This window comes from Tachysurus fulvidraco, chromosome 20 (genome assembly GCF_022655615.1).
Source record: "Tachysurus fulvidraco isolate hzauxx_2018 chromosome 20, HZAU_PFXX_2.0, whole genome shotgun sequence".
NCBI classification, from domain to species: Eukaryota; Metazoa; Chordata; class Actinopteri; order Siluriformes; family Bagridae; genus Tachysurus; species Tachysurus fulvidraco.
The window spans coordinates 16,045,869-16,066,161 of NC_062537.1; the positions used below are offsets into that span (position 1 = coordinate 16,045,869).

At 39.8% G+C, this 20,293-nt stretch overlaps 1 protein-coding gene across 5 annotated transcripts; it reads left to right on the forward strand.

Moving 5' to 3' along the window:
- The first annotated feature begins 555 nt into the window (after positions 1-555).
- vldlr (very low density lipoprotein receptor) lies at positions 556-20,053 on the forward strand. 5 transcript variants are annotated; one of them, XM_027141077.2, is made up of 20 exons: positions 556-890; positions 5,455-5,574; positions 7,183-7,305; positions 9,330-9,452; positions 9,893-10,264; positions 10,608-10,730; positions 11,075-11,197; positions 12,697-12,816; positions 12,909-13,034; positions 13,327-13,498; positions 13,628-13,849; positions 14,361-14,479; positions 14,579-14,718; positions 15,106-15,247; positions 15,353-15,502; positions 17,107-17,169; positions 17,661-17,702; positions 18,091-18,168; positions 18,275-18,444; positions 19,200-20,053. In XM_027141077.2, exons 1-20 carry the CDS (start codon positions 824-826, stop codon positions 19,233-19,235), a joined length of 2,631 nt encoding a protein of 876 aa, XP_026996878.2. In that variant the 5' UTR covers positions 556-823; the 3' UTR covers positions 19,236-20,053. The 5 variants fall into 5 exon arrangements, with proteins under 5 accessions (XP_026996878.2, XP_047660955.1, XP_047660956.1 ...); XM_047805002.1 differs by lacking the exon at positions 556-890 and adding an exon at positions 1,019-1,413; XM_047804999.1 differs by lacking the exon at positions 17,661-17,702.
- The last annotated feature ends 240 nt before the right edge of the window (positions 20,054-20,293 follow it).

Sequence of the window (20,293 nt, forward strand, 5' to 3'; positions counted from 1 at the left end):
AATCTATCCAGAGCGACTTACACTTTTTGTCTCATTTTTATACAATTCAAGGTTAAAGGCCGTGCTCAGAAGCCCAGCAATGGCAGTTTGATGAACGTGGGATTCAAATTCACAACATTCGGTTTAGTAGTCCAGCCCCTTAACCACTAAGCTACCACATCCCCCAACATTTGCATCAAGGCTTGAGTAGCTGTATGGGGTAAACGATTTATAGTCACACGTTGGATTGGATTAAATTCACATTTAATCATTGTGTCCTATATCAAATTGCAGTTCATTAATCAATGATAGGTGGAGCCACAAGACCAGGGTGTCTCTTCAGATGCTGTATACTACTATTTCCCATCTTTATCATCATGCTGAATAAAAATAAATTGTGTGTTGTTTGTTTTGTTTGTTTGTTTGTTTTATTTTATTTTGTTTGTAGTATTATTATTATTATAAAAAAAAAATAAAAGATGCACACACTCATGTAGGCTATTCGTGATGTCGGTTGTGGTAGAGAAAGGGTTAATGCGTGGAAATGACACGCTGAAGGAGAAAAAAAAACCTCCACACGCCCTGTGTTCCGCTCAGCCTCACCGGTGCGGTTGATTTGCGTGAGGTTCGCTCGCGCTGACGCCAAATTAAGAGGACGTGATGTGTCGCACTCGCACGAGCCGCTCGCCACTGAACGCCTGGATGACATAAAAGCGCGCGGCTCTGCTCTGATATTGTTTTGTTCTCGCGCACCGGCTGAGCGCTCGCGCTGCGGTATCAGCGCACAAGGCTGAAAGACTCACAGAGAGAAACGGAGAGTGCGCGAGCGACACGCAACCGCGAAATGGTCCCGTGCGTTCTGGGGTTTCTTTTCCTGCCACTGTGTCTCCGGTTGGTCGAGTTTATCGACGGTAAGAATTAATCGGCAAAGAGGTCAATGAAAAAGAGAGAGAGACGTTTGATTGTACGTATGCAGAAAGAAGCTCGCGGATTTGACACGTTTAAGGCGGCATATCGATTCATTCATTCATTCATTCATACATGCATACATACATAACGCAAAGGTTGCATGATGTAACACTGTTTATTTCTAACGCAGCTTTGATTCTGGCTTGTAACCGACCCTTCATTGTGTAATTGACTGCCTCATTGATGGCTTTGGGCCTCCTTTAAGTGTTTGGTAGCAACGTGCAGCTTTGCACGTTTTATCACCAGCAGCCTGAAGGACTTCACACGCCGGATTTCACCTGCTAATGTCATGTGATGACCTGCTTCTTCTTAATGTATTTATTGTCGGAGTTAACATACAGATGGATTGTTGGACATGTGCTTTGGGATTAGTGTGTATACTCTGTGCAACAGTGTGCACGAGACCAGGGCCGTGTGTGTGAGTGTGAAGATTACACGCGCATTGCGTAATTGCCATTAAAACAGGTAATTTCACTTCGAGTCTTACCTTCACTTAAACCTGCCTCATGGACTAGGACTCTTCAAAAATAAAACAATACATAGAGTAGAAATACACTTTACAGTCTTTACTCAAATGTCCTCAAACCATCACAAACTCAATGTATGATATCCAAACGATGCTTTTCTTACATTTGCACTGAAGGTTTGCAAGACTCTTGTTAGGCCACAACCAAGATCACAAAGTTTAATGGGGCCTTTACTGCTAAATGTTTGTGTACCAGTCTGCAATCTTTATAAAGTCTTTCCTTTATTTCATCTCTTGCTCTGATTAGAACAGAGTTCTATTATTATTATTATTATTATTTATTATTTCAGCCCCCATATATTTCCCAGTATCTCAAAGCTTGTTTTTTTTAAGTGAAGTTTGCTTAATAATAAAGAAGCACATGCTGTCATTCATCTTTTACAAGATGCTGTTCATATATTAATTTAATTTATTAATTGATTTGTTTTGATTTGATATACTAATGATATATATTTTTAATTTATAGACTTATTTTAACAGCCTAAAATCTGTGTATTTAATGATTTTATTGATTTATCATCTTTTGTCTAGTTTTTTGTGAATGATGCATCTCAGATATTCCTTGTTTTGTATACACAAGGAAACACATTTTAGTTAAACAATGTTGCCTTTAGTTTAGTTTTGCATTCTTTAGTAAAGTGTATGTTACATTTCCTTGTGCCTATGGTTTAACCGAAACAATGAGCAGCAGCTTTATTGACTCCAGTGCCTGCTTGTGTATATATGCTTTATTTTTCAGGCTATGATCGCAATTATCATTTAAAAAAAAAAAAAAGCAATCTTTGTATGGTTACGGATCTTTAGGACTGACAGTGATGCAGATTTCTGCAATATTGTGACTACATGTGTAACTGGCTAGTCATGATAAATATTTTGTTGGATCACAAGCTAGCTGTGGCAGCCAGGTAAAACTAGCCATGCAGGCCAGCTGATAAAGAAGTAATCACCTTGTCGCTATGCTATTTTAACATCCAACTAAATAGTATATAGTTTTACAATGGTAAATGATTAAACATGTTGACCTTTTGTGCAACTTTCATTTTAGTTTCTAAAGTTTTTTTTTTTTTTTTTTTGTCCCATGACTATAGTGTGACAGGTTTACATGGTTTAAATTACTCAGCAAGTAAGTAATTCATGTGATGATGAATCAGAGCTTGGTTACTCATGTGATAAATGAAAATATAGAGGAAAGGGCTATTAAGGCTTGATTTTTGCTCTTAAGCCATTATTTGCATGTCTGCTTTTGACTTTGAGGCTGTGCTCTGTATTATCTACAGGTTCATGGCCTTCTAAAAGACGCAATGTTTTGACTTGCCATGGTCTGATCTGACACCGGTGCTGGAGAAAAAAGCTGTTTTTAAAGAAAGATTGAACCTTTTGCTTGTATTAATAATACAGATTCTGAACTATATTCCAAGTAGAAGGTACAGTATAGAAGACAAGAATGGGACAAAGCGATGTTTATTCTGTTTCATAAACACCTATTAAATAGGTTAACGTTCACGTAAATCCACGTAAAGTGAATAACTTGCCTTGCTTTCAGTGTGTCTGACCTGATTTGAAGGTAATGTCTATTTTGGGGCTTTACAGATAGCAGTTCATTATATAATTTAGTACCCAGGAAGCCTAAATCTATCGTGTACTGTATGACTATCCCTAAACTTATCCTGCACTATATAGTGTGTTATAAGATTATATTTTATACCCTACATCATGTATTTGTATAGACTAGGAGAAAGTTTGATGCAGAATTTCTTCCCCTACATTTGCTACCACTGAGGGATTGTTTAGTGTTTTTTTTTTTCTTTCCCCCCCGTTCTCATTAGTTATTAGCTGTCAGGTAATTATTAAGCACTTTGAGGTAAATCTGGGTACTGTGGTCCCTCTACTTTAATATTTTTACTCCTCATTTAGGAGAGGAGGGCAGCACAGTTGTCTCCCTCACAGCTCCTGAGGTGTTTTTTAAAAAAAAGCATGCGCTCACTGTCCTGTGGGTTTCCCTTCAGACTTATAGGTGGATTGATGACTAAGTTGTCCAAGTGTGTCCGTCTGAGTGCCCTGCAATAAACTGCCAAGGGTGTGGGGTTTCTGCAGCGCACCCACTGCTCCCAGGCTCTGGATTCACCACAATCCTGACTCAGATGAAGCAGTTATTGAACACTGAATAAATGAATGAAAAATGTTTTTAAATGAGGAGTCCTGATTATCCAAGAAAGTAACTTTTGATTTTTTTTTTTTTTTTCAGCATGATTCATATCCTTCAACTCTGCACAAGGAAATTAATTATTTCAGAGTCCCATCCCCTCCTCCCAATAAAATTTACCTCCTTGCACTATGTACATACTGTAGATTTAAAAAAAAAAAAATCCTGCAATCTCGGTATGTTTACTGCAATTATCGGTTTCCTCTTTTCCTGGGGTTCAGTTGAGGTTTCAGTCTGACTGGCAGTGCCAGCCGCCCGCTCTGTGCTCCAGACTGATCTGGGATTTTTGCCTAGCGTGATTGGTCCAAACAGCATGTCATTGTTTCCAAGAAGCGGATGTTTGGTCAGGGAATGCAGGCTGGCCAGCTGTGGACAGCTGCAGTGCACTTTAACATATCTTTTGGCTGTTTGGTGCCTGTATGTCAGTTCAGTAGCGCCAGTATTCACTTGATTTTAGCGTAGTCAGCCGTTGGAACAAAGCGTCACATGCCTGAAGAGATATTACTGTTTTTCTTTTCTATCTTATTGAATGAAACTCATGGTGTTTTGTATTTAGTTGATTAGTTGAATCTGGAATGTGAAATGAGTCAGAATTTGAAACACTACAGTGGTGTTGCCCCTCAGGATTGCTCTCCATTAGACATATTTGAGCAAATTTAAGTCACTTTTATTTCTGCATCTCTTAACAGGGAACATTGTTGCATAGCAGCTTTAGAATATAAGATATAAAATCTTAAGGTTAAATATTTACTCTTAATGGCAAGTTAGTGATGAGGCAACAGTGGCTGAGCTGATATGAGGATAAAACCTTAAGAGGAACCAGATTCAAAAGGGAACCCATCATCTGGGTGATCACTGTAGTTTGCGATTTATAAATAATTAAATTTTCATAACTGCACATGCAATAGTGTAACCAGAATTTTTTGAGCAACTTATTAATACATAATGCTTCTTAAAGTTCCACAAAACATAACCAGGGTGTACATGTTTCCTGAAAGCGGCTTTTCCTTATCCTCTTTGTGTGAACGCGATTCTGTTTCGAGGCTGAATGATTTGTGGATGAATCTGTGAATAATTTCAGGTGAATCTGAGTTCTGAATCATCATGGAGTGGCTCAGATACTCTAGTTATGGGTTCTTTTGACCTACATGAAAGCAAAGTTGTGGCTCCCTGTAATCATAGCATAGCGTTAATGAGCAGGTCAGAGCTTTTTAAACACATGTTAGATTCTGCTAAGCATGAATTCATTTTCACACAGAGCTGTTTGCTTTTGTACAGCTGTCAAAGTATGTGTCTAATCGTCATCTGCTTAATCTTAATTGGTCTTGGATAAAGCATGGATGAGCAGGGCAGATCTTGTTTAAGTCATTCCCCTTTAGGTTTAACACGGCTGATTGGTACATCCTAAATAAAATAATCATGTTTTCCTAGAGTGCAATGCAAATGATGGGTTTTGGAGTTTTTGAAAACATATCAAGGCCTTTGAAACCGATTTTTCATGCTGCGTACAGTGGAGGGGAGTAATCCAATGACGCCAACTGTACCTGATTAGTGAGCCACATAGTTTTATCTTATTTTTGGATTTCAGTTGAAGTTGGTATAACATGAGACATTGTTTTTTAAATATAGAATCTCTGTTTAAAAACTGAACATGTTTGTTTGTTTTTATTTATTTAAATTAAATCTGTATTTTGAATGGGTTCATGTTAGACCAAAGGGCATTTTTTTGCCATAACAGATTGTCACATTCACTTGTCCTTTTACTCTACCACCTCAGGCTCGAGAATAGCATGTGAGCCATCGCAGTTCCAATGCGGGAACGGCCGCTGCATCCCATCCGTGTGGCAATGTGACGGTGACGTGGACTGCACTGATGAGAGTGACGAGAACACATGTGGTGAGTCATTGTTTGTGTGTGAGAGGCCGAACGTTGTGTTTTAGCACATCCCACTTGCTTTAGTCCGATAAACATACATGTAACGAACTTGTGTGAAACCTACAGGAAGTGGACTCTGCAGTTTAGAGTTTCACTTCAGTTGAAAGCACTGATGTAATTTCCCAGTGGCTCAGTTGACATGTGACGTTCATCTCATGCTGAGAAAAAGGCAGAGTGCCACAGTTCCTTAAATTATTGACAGAACCCAGGATTTTATACTACAGATCTGCATGATCACATACTGGGAGCCATAAGGTTCCCTTCTGGATGATCCCGCTCTCCTTGTATCTATGGTAACTGGGTCATAGACTTTTGGAATGGGGAAGCACGGTGTGTGAGGGAGGGGTTGGCACAGATATGAGGAAGATGGCTGCAATTTATTAGTTGTACCACTTACAGTGAAGTCCTCAAGGTTCCAGTCATTATCATTCCTTCACGATGGTCCCCAAGTGTGCTCTCTTACACAGTCTGTCCCAGCAAGTGTAAATTTCTACTCCTGTGGTAAGCATGCTAATTTATGTGACCGGAGCCCCCAGACTCTTCTGGCCATTGTAGCCACAGGAGCCTATTTCACTGGAGAGCACACTTGTACACTGAGTGGACATGAAGTGACTGATAATAGGGCTGGGCTTTGTGCCAAGGGGAAGACTGGGTTCCTTGCGTACTTGTAGGGCATGACTGTTGACATGAAGAACGTATACACTTGCTTGTCCATGTTTAGGTGTATAGTGAGAGTTAGCAGGGCAAATTACAATTTCGTTGCATATTTCTTTTCTACAATCATTCTCACAGCAGCAGCAGGTCTGAGCAGTACAGTCATGGCTGTCTATGTAGCAAACAGACAACGTGTGTGTGTATATGTACACTGTATGTGAATAGAAAGTTCCAGAATTTGGAAATTGGAGGGACTTACCATTTTATAAAAAATGTTTCCACAGAATTGGGCCAAGACATGTGCTAATGATGTCATCACGACACTCATTCAGTCAAAGTAATAAATTACGTGTCATCACTGGTAGGAGTTTAAAATCCGAATCCTGTACTTTTTGTTTTGGTTTCACCAATTCACGAAGGTTTCCACAAAAAATGGCACGTAAATACTTTGCAGAACTTTGGAATATTGAACAGGTTTTGGCCGTGACATTCGCAAGAAATTCTGGAGGGACTGAATAGAGATAATGTATAAGCAGTAGCTAGATTAAAATGGTCCTCAATTTTATAGTGCAAGATTTATATGATGTCTTTGAAATTATAATCATCAAATGGACATTTTACATTGTACATCTTTTTTCATATGAAGATGGGATTTATCCAGAGTGTCATTATTATGGCAAACATTGAGATTTAGATTTCCACTTATCAGTGTTTTGTGTAAGGGTCTGTGCAAGTGAATGCAGTAAATCAGTAGCGGATGTTTTACTGTGGTTTTATTCTGGGACATGGCGTTTGCACCTGATGCAAAGTTTTTGTTGAGCTTGTTGTTTTTCATTTTCCTCGCATACTTTCCTTTTTAAGCAGGCTGAATTTTAAGCCCTTGAGACTTTTATGTTAATCCTGTCTCTGCTGCAGTGATGAAGACGTGTGCGGCCCAGGACTTTATCTGTCGCAACGGCCAGTGCCTCCCCAAGAGATGGCACTGCGACGGAGAACCTGACTGCGAAGACGGCTCGGACGAGAGCGTGGACGTGTGTCGTGAGTCAAAGTTTTTGCATTGTTTCTCCATCGTTTCAATGTCTCTGTTTGTTTATTTCCACAGAAATGATTTTGCGCAGTTGGAAAAAGAGACCGGTTTTGTCTTGACTGCATCTTTTAACCAGAGTATATTAAATCTGTGGGCTGGAAATCATTGCACAAATTCCAAGAGAAGGAGGAGTTCAACTAACTGGTTTACATCAGTCAGTGGGTGGAGTCGAAAGAAAATGAATCAGGGCAAAATGTGACCGGATATTATTCTCGAGTCTGTGCTTTTTTTTTTGCAAAGCACTGTCTCCAATGAGTCACTCTCATCTGTTGCACCAAATGCGTCATGCTGCAGAGGTCCCTTCGCCCAAATTCAGCAGCTGTGTCATTTGTGGTAACACCAGTAGATCAGTCAATGTGTCCGGTCAGGTTACATCCCAGTTCTCTCTTTAACTTCGATGTGGTGTTCTTTTAGATCTGGCTACAAAGCACTCAATCAATCCTTGCTGGGAACTAGCTGAGAAATTCGAGCAGCTGTTCTAATCAGGCATAGCAAGAACTTGCCTAAGATCAGATATCTCATGTCCATCTGTATGGATAGGAGCTCAGTTTGTCTAGCAGATTCTTAATCATTTGCATTCATAAAATGGCAACCATCCTACTTTTTTCACCCTATTTTCGATTGATTATATTTTAATAATCCGATTTTCAAAGTTGTATTGCACATTTTAACATTTTTTATTGTATCTTTAGTGACTTCTAACTGTCAGGTACCTTTATGGTAAGAACATAATCTAAGCCTAATTAAAAAAAAATAACAATAAAATTGCCATGAGGTTAATCATTGATTTAGATTTGATTCGCCAAACTTCATCACACCACCCTGTCTATTTTATTTATTTTCCCTTTTTCCTCTGACAGTCCCTCCTTTTTTCCTCCCCTTCTTATCTGAATATTGCCTATAAGAAAAGCATTCACAGATCAGCTTTCTTTAAAAGGAAAAAAATATATTCAGTATTTTATTATGCTGTGGGAGGGTGTGTTTTTTTTTTTTTTTTTGCATCAATTAAGCTATGCCGTTAGTGATCAGTCAACATTTATTTATTGGTCCATATATTTTTGTTGGTAAAGCTGGTGGGTCACCTATCGTTGAAACTCACCGTCTCACCTATGTTTGGTTTAATGAATAAAAATCTCATGTATGTTCACATGCTTTCAGTCAAACATTAGTGCCATCCTATTAAAAGGCAGCTTTCACATGTGATCCAAACTGATCTATTGTATTTTATGTTTCTGAGTGTTGCACAACCCAGAAAGGTATTTTTAATGTGCTGGACGTGCTGTTCCGTGTGGCAGGCATCCATAACACTTCTTGTTTGACCAGCTGCTTGGTCAGTGCTACATGGAATGATGGTGTGTGTGTGTGTGCCTGTACATGTGCCTATCTGTGTACATGCTGAGTATCATGACTTTGGGAAGGAATGTTCCGAACACTGGCACTGCTTGCTTAGTTTTTTTTTTTTTTTTTTCTTTGACTGGGATCTTAAACTAAAAGTGACCTTTGGCAGAAATGAGGTTGTGGGTATTATCATTGCCCATGTTAGGTGTGTGTGTGTGTGTGGTTTTAATAAGTGACCTTCCTTTGTTGTTAATTTTTGGATTTGAATGCTGTATTATGCAATATTGGAAACATTTCCTTGAAGTAATTGTATGAAGTTTCATCCCATGCTAGAGGTTTGATTCGGGCTTTGAGTCTCTTTAAGCTAATATTAAGCATGTCCTTCATCCTTCTCTTTACAAAGAATAGACTCAATGAACCTTTTTCCCCCAAGGTCTTAGGCCTTTTTGAGGCAAACCAATTCTTCGAGTTCTACTGGTTCTTGGGACTGTTTCAGAGAAGTCCAGTATTTGTATAGAAATGCAAATTTTACTCAATAATTCTCCCAGGATTAAGTACAGATAATTCATAACCTTTTTATAATAGCATGTTTAAAAAAAAAAAAAGTCTTGTCCTTACTTGCTGTTCTTTCATTCAGACAGCAGAACTTGCCGTATGAATGAGTTTAGCTGTGGCACGGGCTCTACACTGTGCATTCCTGTCTCTTGGAAGTGTGACGGCGAGCAAGACTGTGACAACGGAGAAGACGAGGCGAGCTGTGGTGAGTCGACGTCTGGTTAACGTAGCTTTTGTGACAAATTGACTGTCTGTAATAGTTACAGAGGAACCTGCTTGGAGTGCGTAGCCCCAGGTGTCATGATGCAAGCGTAGCCTTTTATTGCGTGTGGCACAGGGTGAGTCAGCCACAGCATAGGAAACTGTTTCGCTATTTAATACTCCTGTATTTTGTGGCTTGTTTACGTAGCTAATGCATTGCAAGAAAGAGCTATTGTGTTCCTGTCAGTTACAGGTTTTCAACCCAGGTTTTGACACACCTACTTGAACTTAAGAAGTACTGGTGATTAGCTGAAGAGAATCAGATATGATGAGAGTATAGAAAATACAGGGGTACTCCAGGGCCAAGACTGGGAACTGTTGCTGTAATAGGAGTATGTAGTAAGTTGTTTATTCAGAGCCTTTTGCATATGTTTTTTCCTTCAGGTAACATCACCTGCTCCCCTATGGAATTCACCTGTGCCAGTGGTCGCTGTATCTCCCAGAACTTTGTGTGTAATGGTGAGGATGACTGCGGTGACAGTAGTGATGAGTTAGACTGTGCTCCATCCTCCTGCGACACTAACCAGTTCCAGTGCAAAAACGCCACCTGCATTCCTATTAGTTGGGTGTGTGACCGCGACGTCGACTGTCAGGACCAATCGGATGAGTCACCTCTGCACTGTGGGAAGAACCCCACACCACCAGCGAAATGCTCAACTAGTGAGACGCAGTGCGGCTCAGGAGAGTGCATTCACCGCAAGTGGCGCTGCGATGGAGACGCCGACTGCAAAGATGGCAGCGACGAGAGAAACTGCCGTGAGTGTCTTAGGTTTTGGATGGCGGTTTTTAATAGATTATTTTTATTATTTTTCTTTAGAGCTAGTGCGGTGAAGCAGTAAATTTATATACAATTGTAATGTCATCCTGTTCTCTAACAACACAGCTGTTGGCTGGGATTCCATGGGTGTGAGATTACTGCTACTAAAAGACAAGGTTAAAAATCAGCCACTGCCTCTGGCCAAGTGCCAAAACTGGTGGAATGCCAAGCAGATAAGGAGGCTGTGTGTGCATGTGTGTGTGGCGTGCAGTTAGAGGTCAGCTCTCCTGCATGGTTTAGCCTATAAGGTGACTCGCAGCTCTTTTTCCATTCCCCCTGCAGCTCCACGCTCCTGTCGACCGGACCAATTTAAATGTGACGACGGCAGCTGTATCCATGGTAGCCGGCAGTGCAACGGTTTCCGGGACTGTGCCGACGGCACGGATGAAGACAACTGCAAAAACTGTGAGGCTGCTGAAACTCTGATCACTTCCAAATCTCTAGATGTTCTACATCAACCCTTTTTATAGACCCGTTGTTGCATCAAATTAGGTCACAGGAAGTGTTGTAGTGAGAAATTGGGTCAAATCCAGAGTCAATATACACTTCCTGCTGGTTATTGCAGAGCTGTAGGAATGTTGTAATTGATTTATATTACCTTCAGGGTTTCTCTCTGACACACTGCGTATAGGCTTTGAATGTAGAACCAGTGTGCATGATTTATTCTTCCCTATGGCTTTAGTGTCGTTTGTGTATGTAATTTGATTTTCATACTAACTTTTTTCTTCTGTTCCCTTGCTGGTATATAGTGACTCAGTGCAGCGGCCCTGACAAGTACAAGTGTCGGAGTGGGGACTGTATTGAGATCAGCAAAGTCTGTAACAAAGTCCGTGACTGCACTGACTGGAGCGATGAACCAATTAAAGAATGCAGTAAGTAGAAAGTCATGCTCTGTTTTTTGCTTCGTAGAAATAATTGAAATGCAAAGATAGAGTTGTATGTAGAGATTTCAAACAAACACGTAGAGTAATTTTCTATAAGCCGTATATAAAGAATATATAAACAAACAGACTGACTAATCAAAGATGTTAGGCCACAATGAAGTGGCAAAGGATGCAGTGTACTTTGGCACAAACTCAACAAGTCTCTGGTACTGTATTGGCAGAATGAACAAAACTCCTAGATATTCTCTTAATTGGGGGTTTTATGATAATGTGCTTGTTACAGCAGAACGTTTACTAAACATTGGAGCCAAAAAGGGAAGGTCAGTATGGCCCTGAGCACAAGGGTGACGTGTAAAACTGACTAATTTACTGGTTCATGTTTCAATATGAACAAGATCTTTAGACCCAAGGTCAAGAATGCAAATAGGGTTGAAAGTTGAAGATGAAGGGGAATATTCAGTAACTGTAATGTGGGTGTGGGATTTCTGTTGTGGGGAATTCGGGCATGGATTTGGCCCACTAGAGTTACTGTTTAAATGATAGATATGGAATCAGACCATCCTTAAAAATATTCTTGTTTGCTGTAACCCAACCGACTCAATTATTTTTTTTTTGCTTTATGTCTGACTTGCCGGTTGTAAATTTGCGTTAAGACCGACCAATTTTCTTTTTTTACTCTTCAAACAACTAATACAAAAGCAATAAAATATTAATTATATTTTTGTAAGTATTGTAAATATATAAATTGCATAGGCCTACATACAAACAACGGCTACATTCTTTCTTTTAAATAAAAACCCGTGGCATCGTCTATGTTTACACTACTGGTTAATGGATGTCACACTATGGCCTGTGCATTCGCTTCGTCTCATACACTCATTCACTGTCAGAGTCAAAGGTTCACGCTTGGTAATGATGGCTGCGGCTGCAGTAAACAAAATGTTCGCGGTCTCCGTTCAAAGACGTACAGGTTCGGGCACCATAATACATCTAAAAAATTCATTAAAACCGCTCGACACCGCTTTAACTTGGCACGAAGCTCTGGAAAAACTGTCCAGCATCAAAATAAGGTTTGCAATGATGCGCCCGAAGGCACGGGTTGAAGACCCAGTCAGTGACGTCACGATATGCTAATTTGTTTAGTCATACCTACAAAATCACCATCACCAAAAATTTTTTTTTAAACCATTGAAACTTGGAAAAAAAAAATCTAGACCTACCTACCGACTTTTTTTTTTTTTTTTTTACTGTTACTGCAAACAAATATTTTTAAGGATGGCCTAAAGTATATTGTCATTCTATTTTCATTAGAGGAACCCCATTTTTCAACCAAATTTTGCTAACATTGTAGATACAAAAGTGAAACATGACTCGGTGCGACTTATTTCATTGAGCAGCTCGAGGATTATTTTTCTGCTTCCGTACACACTGCCTGTAAAATGGTGAACATTGTGTGTTTCTTTTCTCTGACCTTGTTTTCATTTCAGATCTGAACGAGTGCCTCGTCAACAATGGTGGATGCTCGCACCTGTGCCGTGACCTGGTGGTTGGCTACGAGTGTGACTGCACGCCTGGGTTGCAGCTCATTGATCATAAAACCTGTGGTGGTGCGTACAGCCATACATGTTGTTCAGATTAATAATGAGGTGTTCAGTAGCTGCTTGGGAGAATATTTCAGCGTTCCCTTCCTTGCTTGCAGATATCAACGAGTGTCTGAATCCTGGGATCTGTAGTCAGATTTGCATCAACCTGAAAGGAGGCTACAAATGCGAGTGTCATGAGGGTTATCAGATGAACTCTAGCACAGGAGTGTGTAAAGCAGTAGGTGGGTGAAATTGTGTTGAGTGCTAAAGAATAAATCATTGATCAACTGAGCTCCCAAGGCTCTTTGGAATTCAGTGTGCCTGTTTCCTTGATATGACACACTGAAGGTTGTTTTTTGACTGGAGCCAGTTTATCACCAGTGCAGATTGCAGGGGTTGTTTTTTGTTTGTTTGTTTTTTTTTTTGTTAGGTCAAGTATGTGTACATGCATAGTGCTGACAGGCTAAGCAAACCTTGGTTGGACTTAAACATGCCATAAGCTGTAGACCTTTAGCTTCATCTCCTGCATTATAGGCAAAGAGCCTTCTCTGATCTTCACAAACCGGAGAGACATCCGAAAGCTTGGGCTGGAAAGGCGAGAGTACACACAGATAGTAGAGCAGCTGCGCAACACTGTGGCCCTCGACGCAGACTTCAACCGTCAGAAGATCTTCTGGGCTGATTTGGGACAGAAAGCCATCTTCAGGTATCTGCATCACATTCCAGGTTGTCCCTTTCTGGGTGGATAGCATATGTTGAAATACCTTGCCATGGTTAAATGGAGATTTTTTTTTTTATTATTATTATTTTAATAGTATTTTACTGGCTTTCACAGTACAGCGCTGGACAAACGTGAAGATGTGAGCAGCCACACCAAAGTGATTGATGTCCAGATGCCTGTGGGGATAGCGGTGGACTGGATCTACAAGAACCTCTACTGGTCAGACCTGGGCAGTAAGACGATAGCTGTGGCCAATTTTAATGGCACTAAGCAGAGGGTGTTGTTCAACAAGGACTTGAAGGAACCAGCTTCTATTGCAGTGGATCCTCTGTCTGGGTAAAAAATAAAGAGAAACAAACTGTGAAAATGTGTATATATGCTTTGTCCATGTCTTTTTGTGGAACATATTTGGGGTTCTCTGGTATATTTTAAAAAATTTCTGGAAACCTTCCTGATGATGGCTGTAAAAATATTCTGATTTGCATAATCTTTAGTCCAACTTTTTATCATTAGTTATTATTCACTTAAATCTCCATAAATCTTTTATTTTTGTTGTTGGTTTTGTTTTTTTAAAACGGAAATTGCAAAAAAAAATGCAACCCATGGACTTGTTCCACCTGCTATATATATACATAATATATAGGAAGTTGTGGCCTAATGGTTAGAGAGTTTGACTCCTAACCCTAAGGTTGTGGGTTTGAGTATGTGTCACCATACTTAGCTGTATGTCACGTCACTTTCTTTCACTTTCTATTCACTCTTTCAGTATACTAGGAAACTGCAACTCATGACATATACAGTTTGTTTATTAAGAGTGAATTTGGTTTTCATTGCTTGGACACTGTAGGTTCCTGTACTGGTCGGACTGGGGTGAGCCAGCTAAGATTGAGAAGTCTGGAATGAACGGGGTAGACCGACAGGTCCTGGTTGAAACTGATATTCAGTGGCCCAACGGTATTACCCTTGGTAAGTACTGGTTGAATGGAGCTTTAGTTATGATTAGTAGGATGTTACTTTTCTAGCTACTTGTTGTGGAAATAATGTTGACTAGTTCTGCCTCTCCAGATCTGATCAAAAGCAGACTTTACTGGGTGGATTCCAAGCTGCACACATTGTGTAGTGTGGATCTAAATGGAGATAACCGGAAAAAAGTCCTGCAGTCCCAAGACTATTTGGCTCACCCCTTTGCCCTCACTGTGTTTGAGGTATTCCCTATTGTGCCCCGTTTGTGGTAAAAAGCGTTCATCCCTGTACTGTATGTTCATGATATAGCTTTGGGTGCAGTAATTTATTAAAATAAGCACTAGAGTTGTATGTGGGGTGGGTTGTTTTAAAGCAAATTAACACTTTTTTTAGAAATAAATACAACACAATAATGTAAATGTTCTACTTTTTGTTTTCAAGCATGTATCATTTAACTTGGAATGTGCATCTGCTGTACCATTTTATTTACCTTAAAATAGTATTATTAATATTAAGTTCTAGGTAAAATGTTCAGGCTCTTCTTGGTTCATTTTTGCTGAAAATCATAAGTTTTACTTACAGTATTGAAAAGCAGTAAGTTTTCAATACTCACCTTTTTGCTTGGACAGGATCGGGTTTTCTGGACAGATGGCGAGAGTGAGGCTATTTATGGTGCAAACAAGTTTACAGGATCAGATGTGGTGATGCTAGCCAACAACCTGAATGAACCACAGGACATTATTGTCTACCATGAACTTGTACAGCTGTCTGGTGAGTGTGTTAGACTGATTTCACACTGACATGTCTATACACTGAGATGATTATAATGGGGGAGAACAGACCTTTGATCGAGCTGAGGATTTTGTTTCTCTGTAGGTACCAACTGGTGCAACGAGAGAGAAGAAAATGGGGGCTGTGCCTACATGTGTCTCCCTGCACCCCAAATCAACAAACACTCCCCCAAGTATACATGCATTTGTCCTGACGGCCAGGAGCTGGCCTCAGATGGCTTGGAGTGCAGACCAGGCAAGTATCTGGTGTTGTAAGGGTTAATCAATTATTCAAGCCTTCATTCTGCAGCAGTTTTCTTTGCATTTGCATTTATTACCTCTTCTTGTGTGTGTCAGTTTGAAATGTGTAGCTTGATGGCTCCCTTCAGGCTCTGTGTCCACTACCTCACCCCCTCTGTGCCTCTCTTTCTTTCCTCTTGAAGCTAGACAGGGGCTGTCCTCCTTTTGAATACTCTTTTCACAGAGAATATGCCATGTGGAGTAATATACAGATGGGCCTTGGCATTCAAACCTAACGGCACAACTCTAAAGGGGGAATCCATAGGAACTAAGGAAAGGGGTTTAAGGACAACAATCACTGCATGAATACTTTTATGGCTCTTAAACTTGAACAAAATGAAAGGCTTTGCTTTACTATGCAACACATTGATGGTAGCAGAAGACCCCTCTAATTGCTTCCATGAAGAATGCAAGAGCAATAAACTGTTCTTTTCGACATGGTTGCTTTCAGTAAATGAAGATAAAGAACTCTAACTCCATTGTGTATGAATGGTCCAAGCCCTTTCTGAGCTACAGCTAAATCAACAAAATGAAAACTCGCCTCCATTAAAGAACTTCCATGGGCACATTTTGTAACTACCAGAGAAGTTGAGTGTATGGTTTAAACCAGAGCAATGACTTTCAGATGGTGAAGATGTGTTACTTGTACAACATTTGAGTAGATTTAAGAGGGTTAGACATGTCGAAAGCTATACCTGGCTTACAGTGTGATGGCTTTCTGCCAAACAGCCACTGTAAATGTCAAACATCTGAGTGTCTGGGCATGAGCTAAAGGTCAACTAAGAGCTGTCAAAATTGCAGCATGTTTTTAGAGACATGGTTTTTGTAGGCTTTCTTTCAAATAGTTCTAGATTGAGAATGTCTATGCAGTATGTAAATCTGGTTTTAAAGATTAGTTTGTTTGTTTTTTTTTTAGGAGAGATTTTAATCAAATCAAGGTCATCAAATATATGAATGCAGTTCTAGTGCCTCTCAAACCAAGCTTTATCAAATATTTAGTGTTAATTTTGATGGTTTAGCAGCAAATAAATTTATTTATTTATTTTTTGTGTTGCCATTGTCATTTTATTTCCCCAGCCATTCACCATATGAGCCAATGGACAGCAAAATAATGTTTTACTTTTTATTTCTACCAATTTCACCAAAAGATAAAACTTCACAACGATGTAACCTCCTTTAATGCCCTTAAGTTACAAAAACAATCTGTAATTTCTGGACAGGAGGGTTGGCAATACTGTGTCTCCCCCTATCAATCATACTGACTCGAACTAGAGCTCATGGAGTTCTTGTCATGTGATTCAGCATGAGCAGCCTTTGGAAGAGATGCAGAGGTTGGCATTCCCAAGTCTTTTGCAAAGGCCTGTGTTAAGATTTACACCCACTTGGTTAGTAGTGGTCAAGTGATAGGAGTTAGCTAGTGTGTGCATATTTTCATCTCAGCTCCCCGCTTGCTTTCTAAAGCTCTATCGCAGATTATTCCTCTTTTGCCTTATGCTTCCTAAATAAGTAGTATAGATGGCTTTGGCAGTGGCTTTATATCACTGTGCTCTTTTGTAACAGTGGCATCTACAGCTGTTCCACGAGATGAAGGGCAGGTGCTTGTACACCCCACACGTCCTGCAGGTAATGCAGTTTCCCAACTGCAAGTCTTTAGACTGCATGTGCATGATAACCATGCAGCCAGACTGGCTTAATAGCTTTTAGTCTTGTAGCACATGGTGGGAACATCTCTCAATCAAACAGGAACACAAACTCATGTTTACTGTTTTGGAATGACATTATGGGTCATTGGGGTTAAAGTGATGTTAAGTGATGCAATACCCCCTCATTAAAACCATATGTTAATCTTATGATTAATAAGGGGAGAGTAACAGCAGTGGTCACCTTGCAAAAAATAAACCTGTTGGATATCTAGCACAGCACTATGACCTAGTTTCAGATAGTGTTCAACTTGGACTGTAAACACTCCCTAGGTTTGTAGCTTCTTTGTAGCCCATAGGCCTCTGGTTGTCACAGATCAGTTGATGCATTTCCTATCTACAGTACATATTGGTGTAAAAAAATAACACTACTAGTTTTTGTTCTACTGAAACTCCTTTTTTTTCCATTTAAAGAGACCCCAAAACCCAAGGTTGCAGTGCAATCAGAGCCCACTGGTAAGCTCTGCCTTTTAGTGAAGTGCTTGCTCTGAAGACTACTAACAAGTTTGTGGAGAGTAGAAACTGTGTTGCGTTGGGCTTTTCATCCTCAGCAAATACCTGGTCTCAGATAAACTAAAGGGCAAGTGTGACTTCCCTGGTTTGCTTAAAGGGGTGTCTGTCAAGCTTGTGTGCTCTTATAATTTTTATTTAATGCATGGTTCCAGTCTTCCTTATCTCATCTCTAAGCTTTTAATCACCATTTAGGCATCATTCATCATTTGAATTCATTTTAGATTGCAAAACGTTTCCTAGCAGTCAAGCTCTGAACCTCATGTGAATGAATTAGCATGTTTAGCATGTTGGGCCACTGAGCAGTTAACTCATTTTTCATCTTTCCATATAGAAAGAAATCTCAGCACCGCCATACATGAGGTGAAATCAGCCAAGGGTTCAGCTGCAGCCTGGGCAGCTTTGCCAGTGTGTAAGTCCTCCTACACTTCTCTCACCATCTAAAACTTGTATAACTGAAGTTTCTATAACTCCTATTTATTTCTAAATCCCACTGTGACACTCTCTCCTACTGGTAGTATTGCTGGCCATGACTGCAGTTGGAAGTTACATAATGTGGCGGAATTGGCAGATAAAGAATAAAAAGAGTATGAATTTTGACAACCCAGTGTATCTGAAGACTACAGAAGAAGACCTAAACATTGACATCAGCAGACACACTGCGTCAGTTGGTCACACGTATCCAGCTGTGAGTGACAAATTTTATTCACTGCCAAAATGTGATCTTTATTCTTTTTTTCTTAATACTGACATGACCACGTTAATTTTTTGATTGACCTAGTGTTCTGTTTACCAGGTTATCTTGTTACCTTATTTGCTTTCTCATCCTTTTAAAAGAACATTTACTCCAATTTGTTATGCATTTATTCCCACACATTAGCAAGCCCAAATCTACCAACCACAATCCATCACGTGCGTCCGCCGACTCGGTCACCTCATATTTTTGGTCTTTTCTTTATGCTTTGTCACAGGGTATCATAACACACTAATACTCTCTCTTCTGCATAGATGAGCTTGCAGATTCTCGGTTATCTAGGATCAGGCTGGTTTATGGTGGAGAAAGTCACCCATAATGACATCTGTATCTAGATGGCTGTGGCTTTTTGAGTATTTAACAATCAGGAATATACAAGTCCAGGATTACTGCATTTGTATACAGCTGGATATTCTTGCAATAAGCCTTATTCAAGCAACAGCTGTAGGTCTCACACAAGCCTGAAAAGTAAATTACTTTTAGTAATAACTCTTGTATTTCACCAGAAGCCCTTAGCAATAGTAGTCCTGTTATCCTTTGGACTTCTTATAATAAGTCTAGCCATCAAAATGTGGACATGGTACATGTTATCCTGGCTGAATTGTCCCATTAATTCCTGTATAATGAAATTAAGGTACAAACAGATGTCAAATTTGTTCATTCACATTTAACTGTCTGTTCTTTTTCAGATTTCTATAGTCAACACAGAAGATGACATGCCATAACCACACCTCTACACTGCTCCTGTTTATGAACTGTCCACTTGGGACGCTCACCAAACACTGCTGTTTCAGCAGGCTGACAGTCAGATGCCTTCCGAAGTGCATTTTTTCCATTGTTTCTTTAAGGGTGATGTGGCTTGTGTGTGTGTTTTGCGAGAGAAATACGATGTTGACTTGCTTCCTTCTCACAATAAACATGCCCAAAGCAACTGAGGATGTGGCCTTTCACTGATTCTGCCACAATCTTGGTCCATGCAAAATGACTGACCAACTTGACAGCTCTGAATCTTGAGGAGACGAGCAGTTGGACTGGAGACCAGGAATTTAGACGTGGTCATTTGCTTTTGGGCAACTGAATGTTTAGACGAAATCTGTTTTAGGCAGCCATGTTGAAAGAGGCGTGTTGTGTTTTTTGTTTTTTCTTTCTCTCTATCTACTTGAGGAATATTTACCTCCAGAAGCACATTCTGATCAAGCTTCTTGTGTCCATCCTGGGGAAAACTGAGCTATGTATAAGGAGTGACATTGGAACATTTGTAAAATGCTGTAAATATCCCTAATTTAAAGAGTAATCAGGATTCTCCAAGCACTTTGGTCAAATAGTCATCATGTGTAAATAAGATTGTATACAATTTTGCTATGTTGGGATATAGTACCAGGGTAGATTAAAATGTATTTGGGGGCGGGGAAAAGGTTTGTTAATCTATTTTCTATGTTTGTGCTGTTCCTGTAACCTTTTTATAGCATTGTACAGGAAGTAATTAAATGCTGTGTTGAGGAAATTTGCAAATACTTCAAATAAAAGGAAATGATCAGTTGTACCTCATTGTAAAAGTACGTACTTACTTACTTACTGAAAGCTAGTTTTCCGTTTATGGAAAATGAAGTGTTGAAAAACACTGGAGGAAAATATGGCACTGCATCAAGAAATTCATATGTTTACATTAATTGGATGTAACCCTCCCAAAAGGGTCATATGACTCGGGTTAATTAGGATTACAGGTTTGTGCAATGCACTTGACATTTAAAGGCTTTAATGCATAAGAAGTTGTTGATCATTG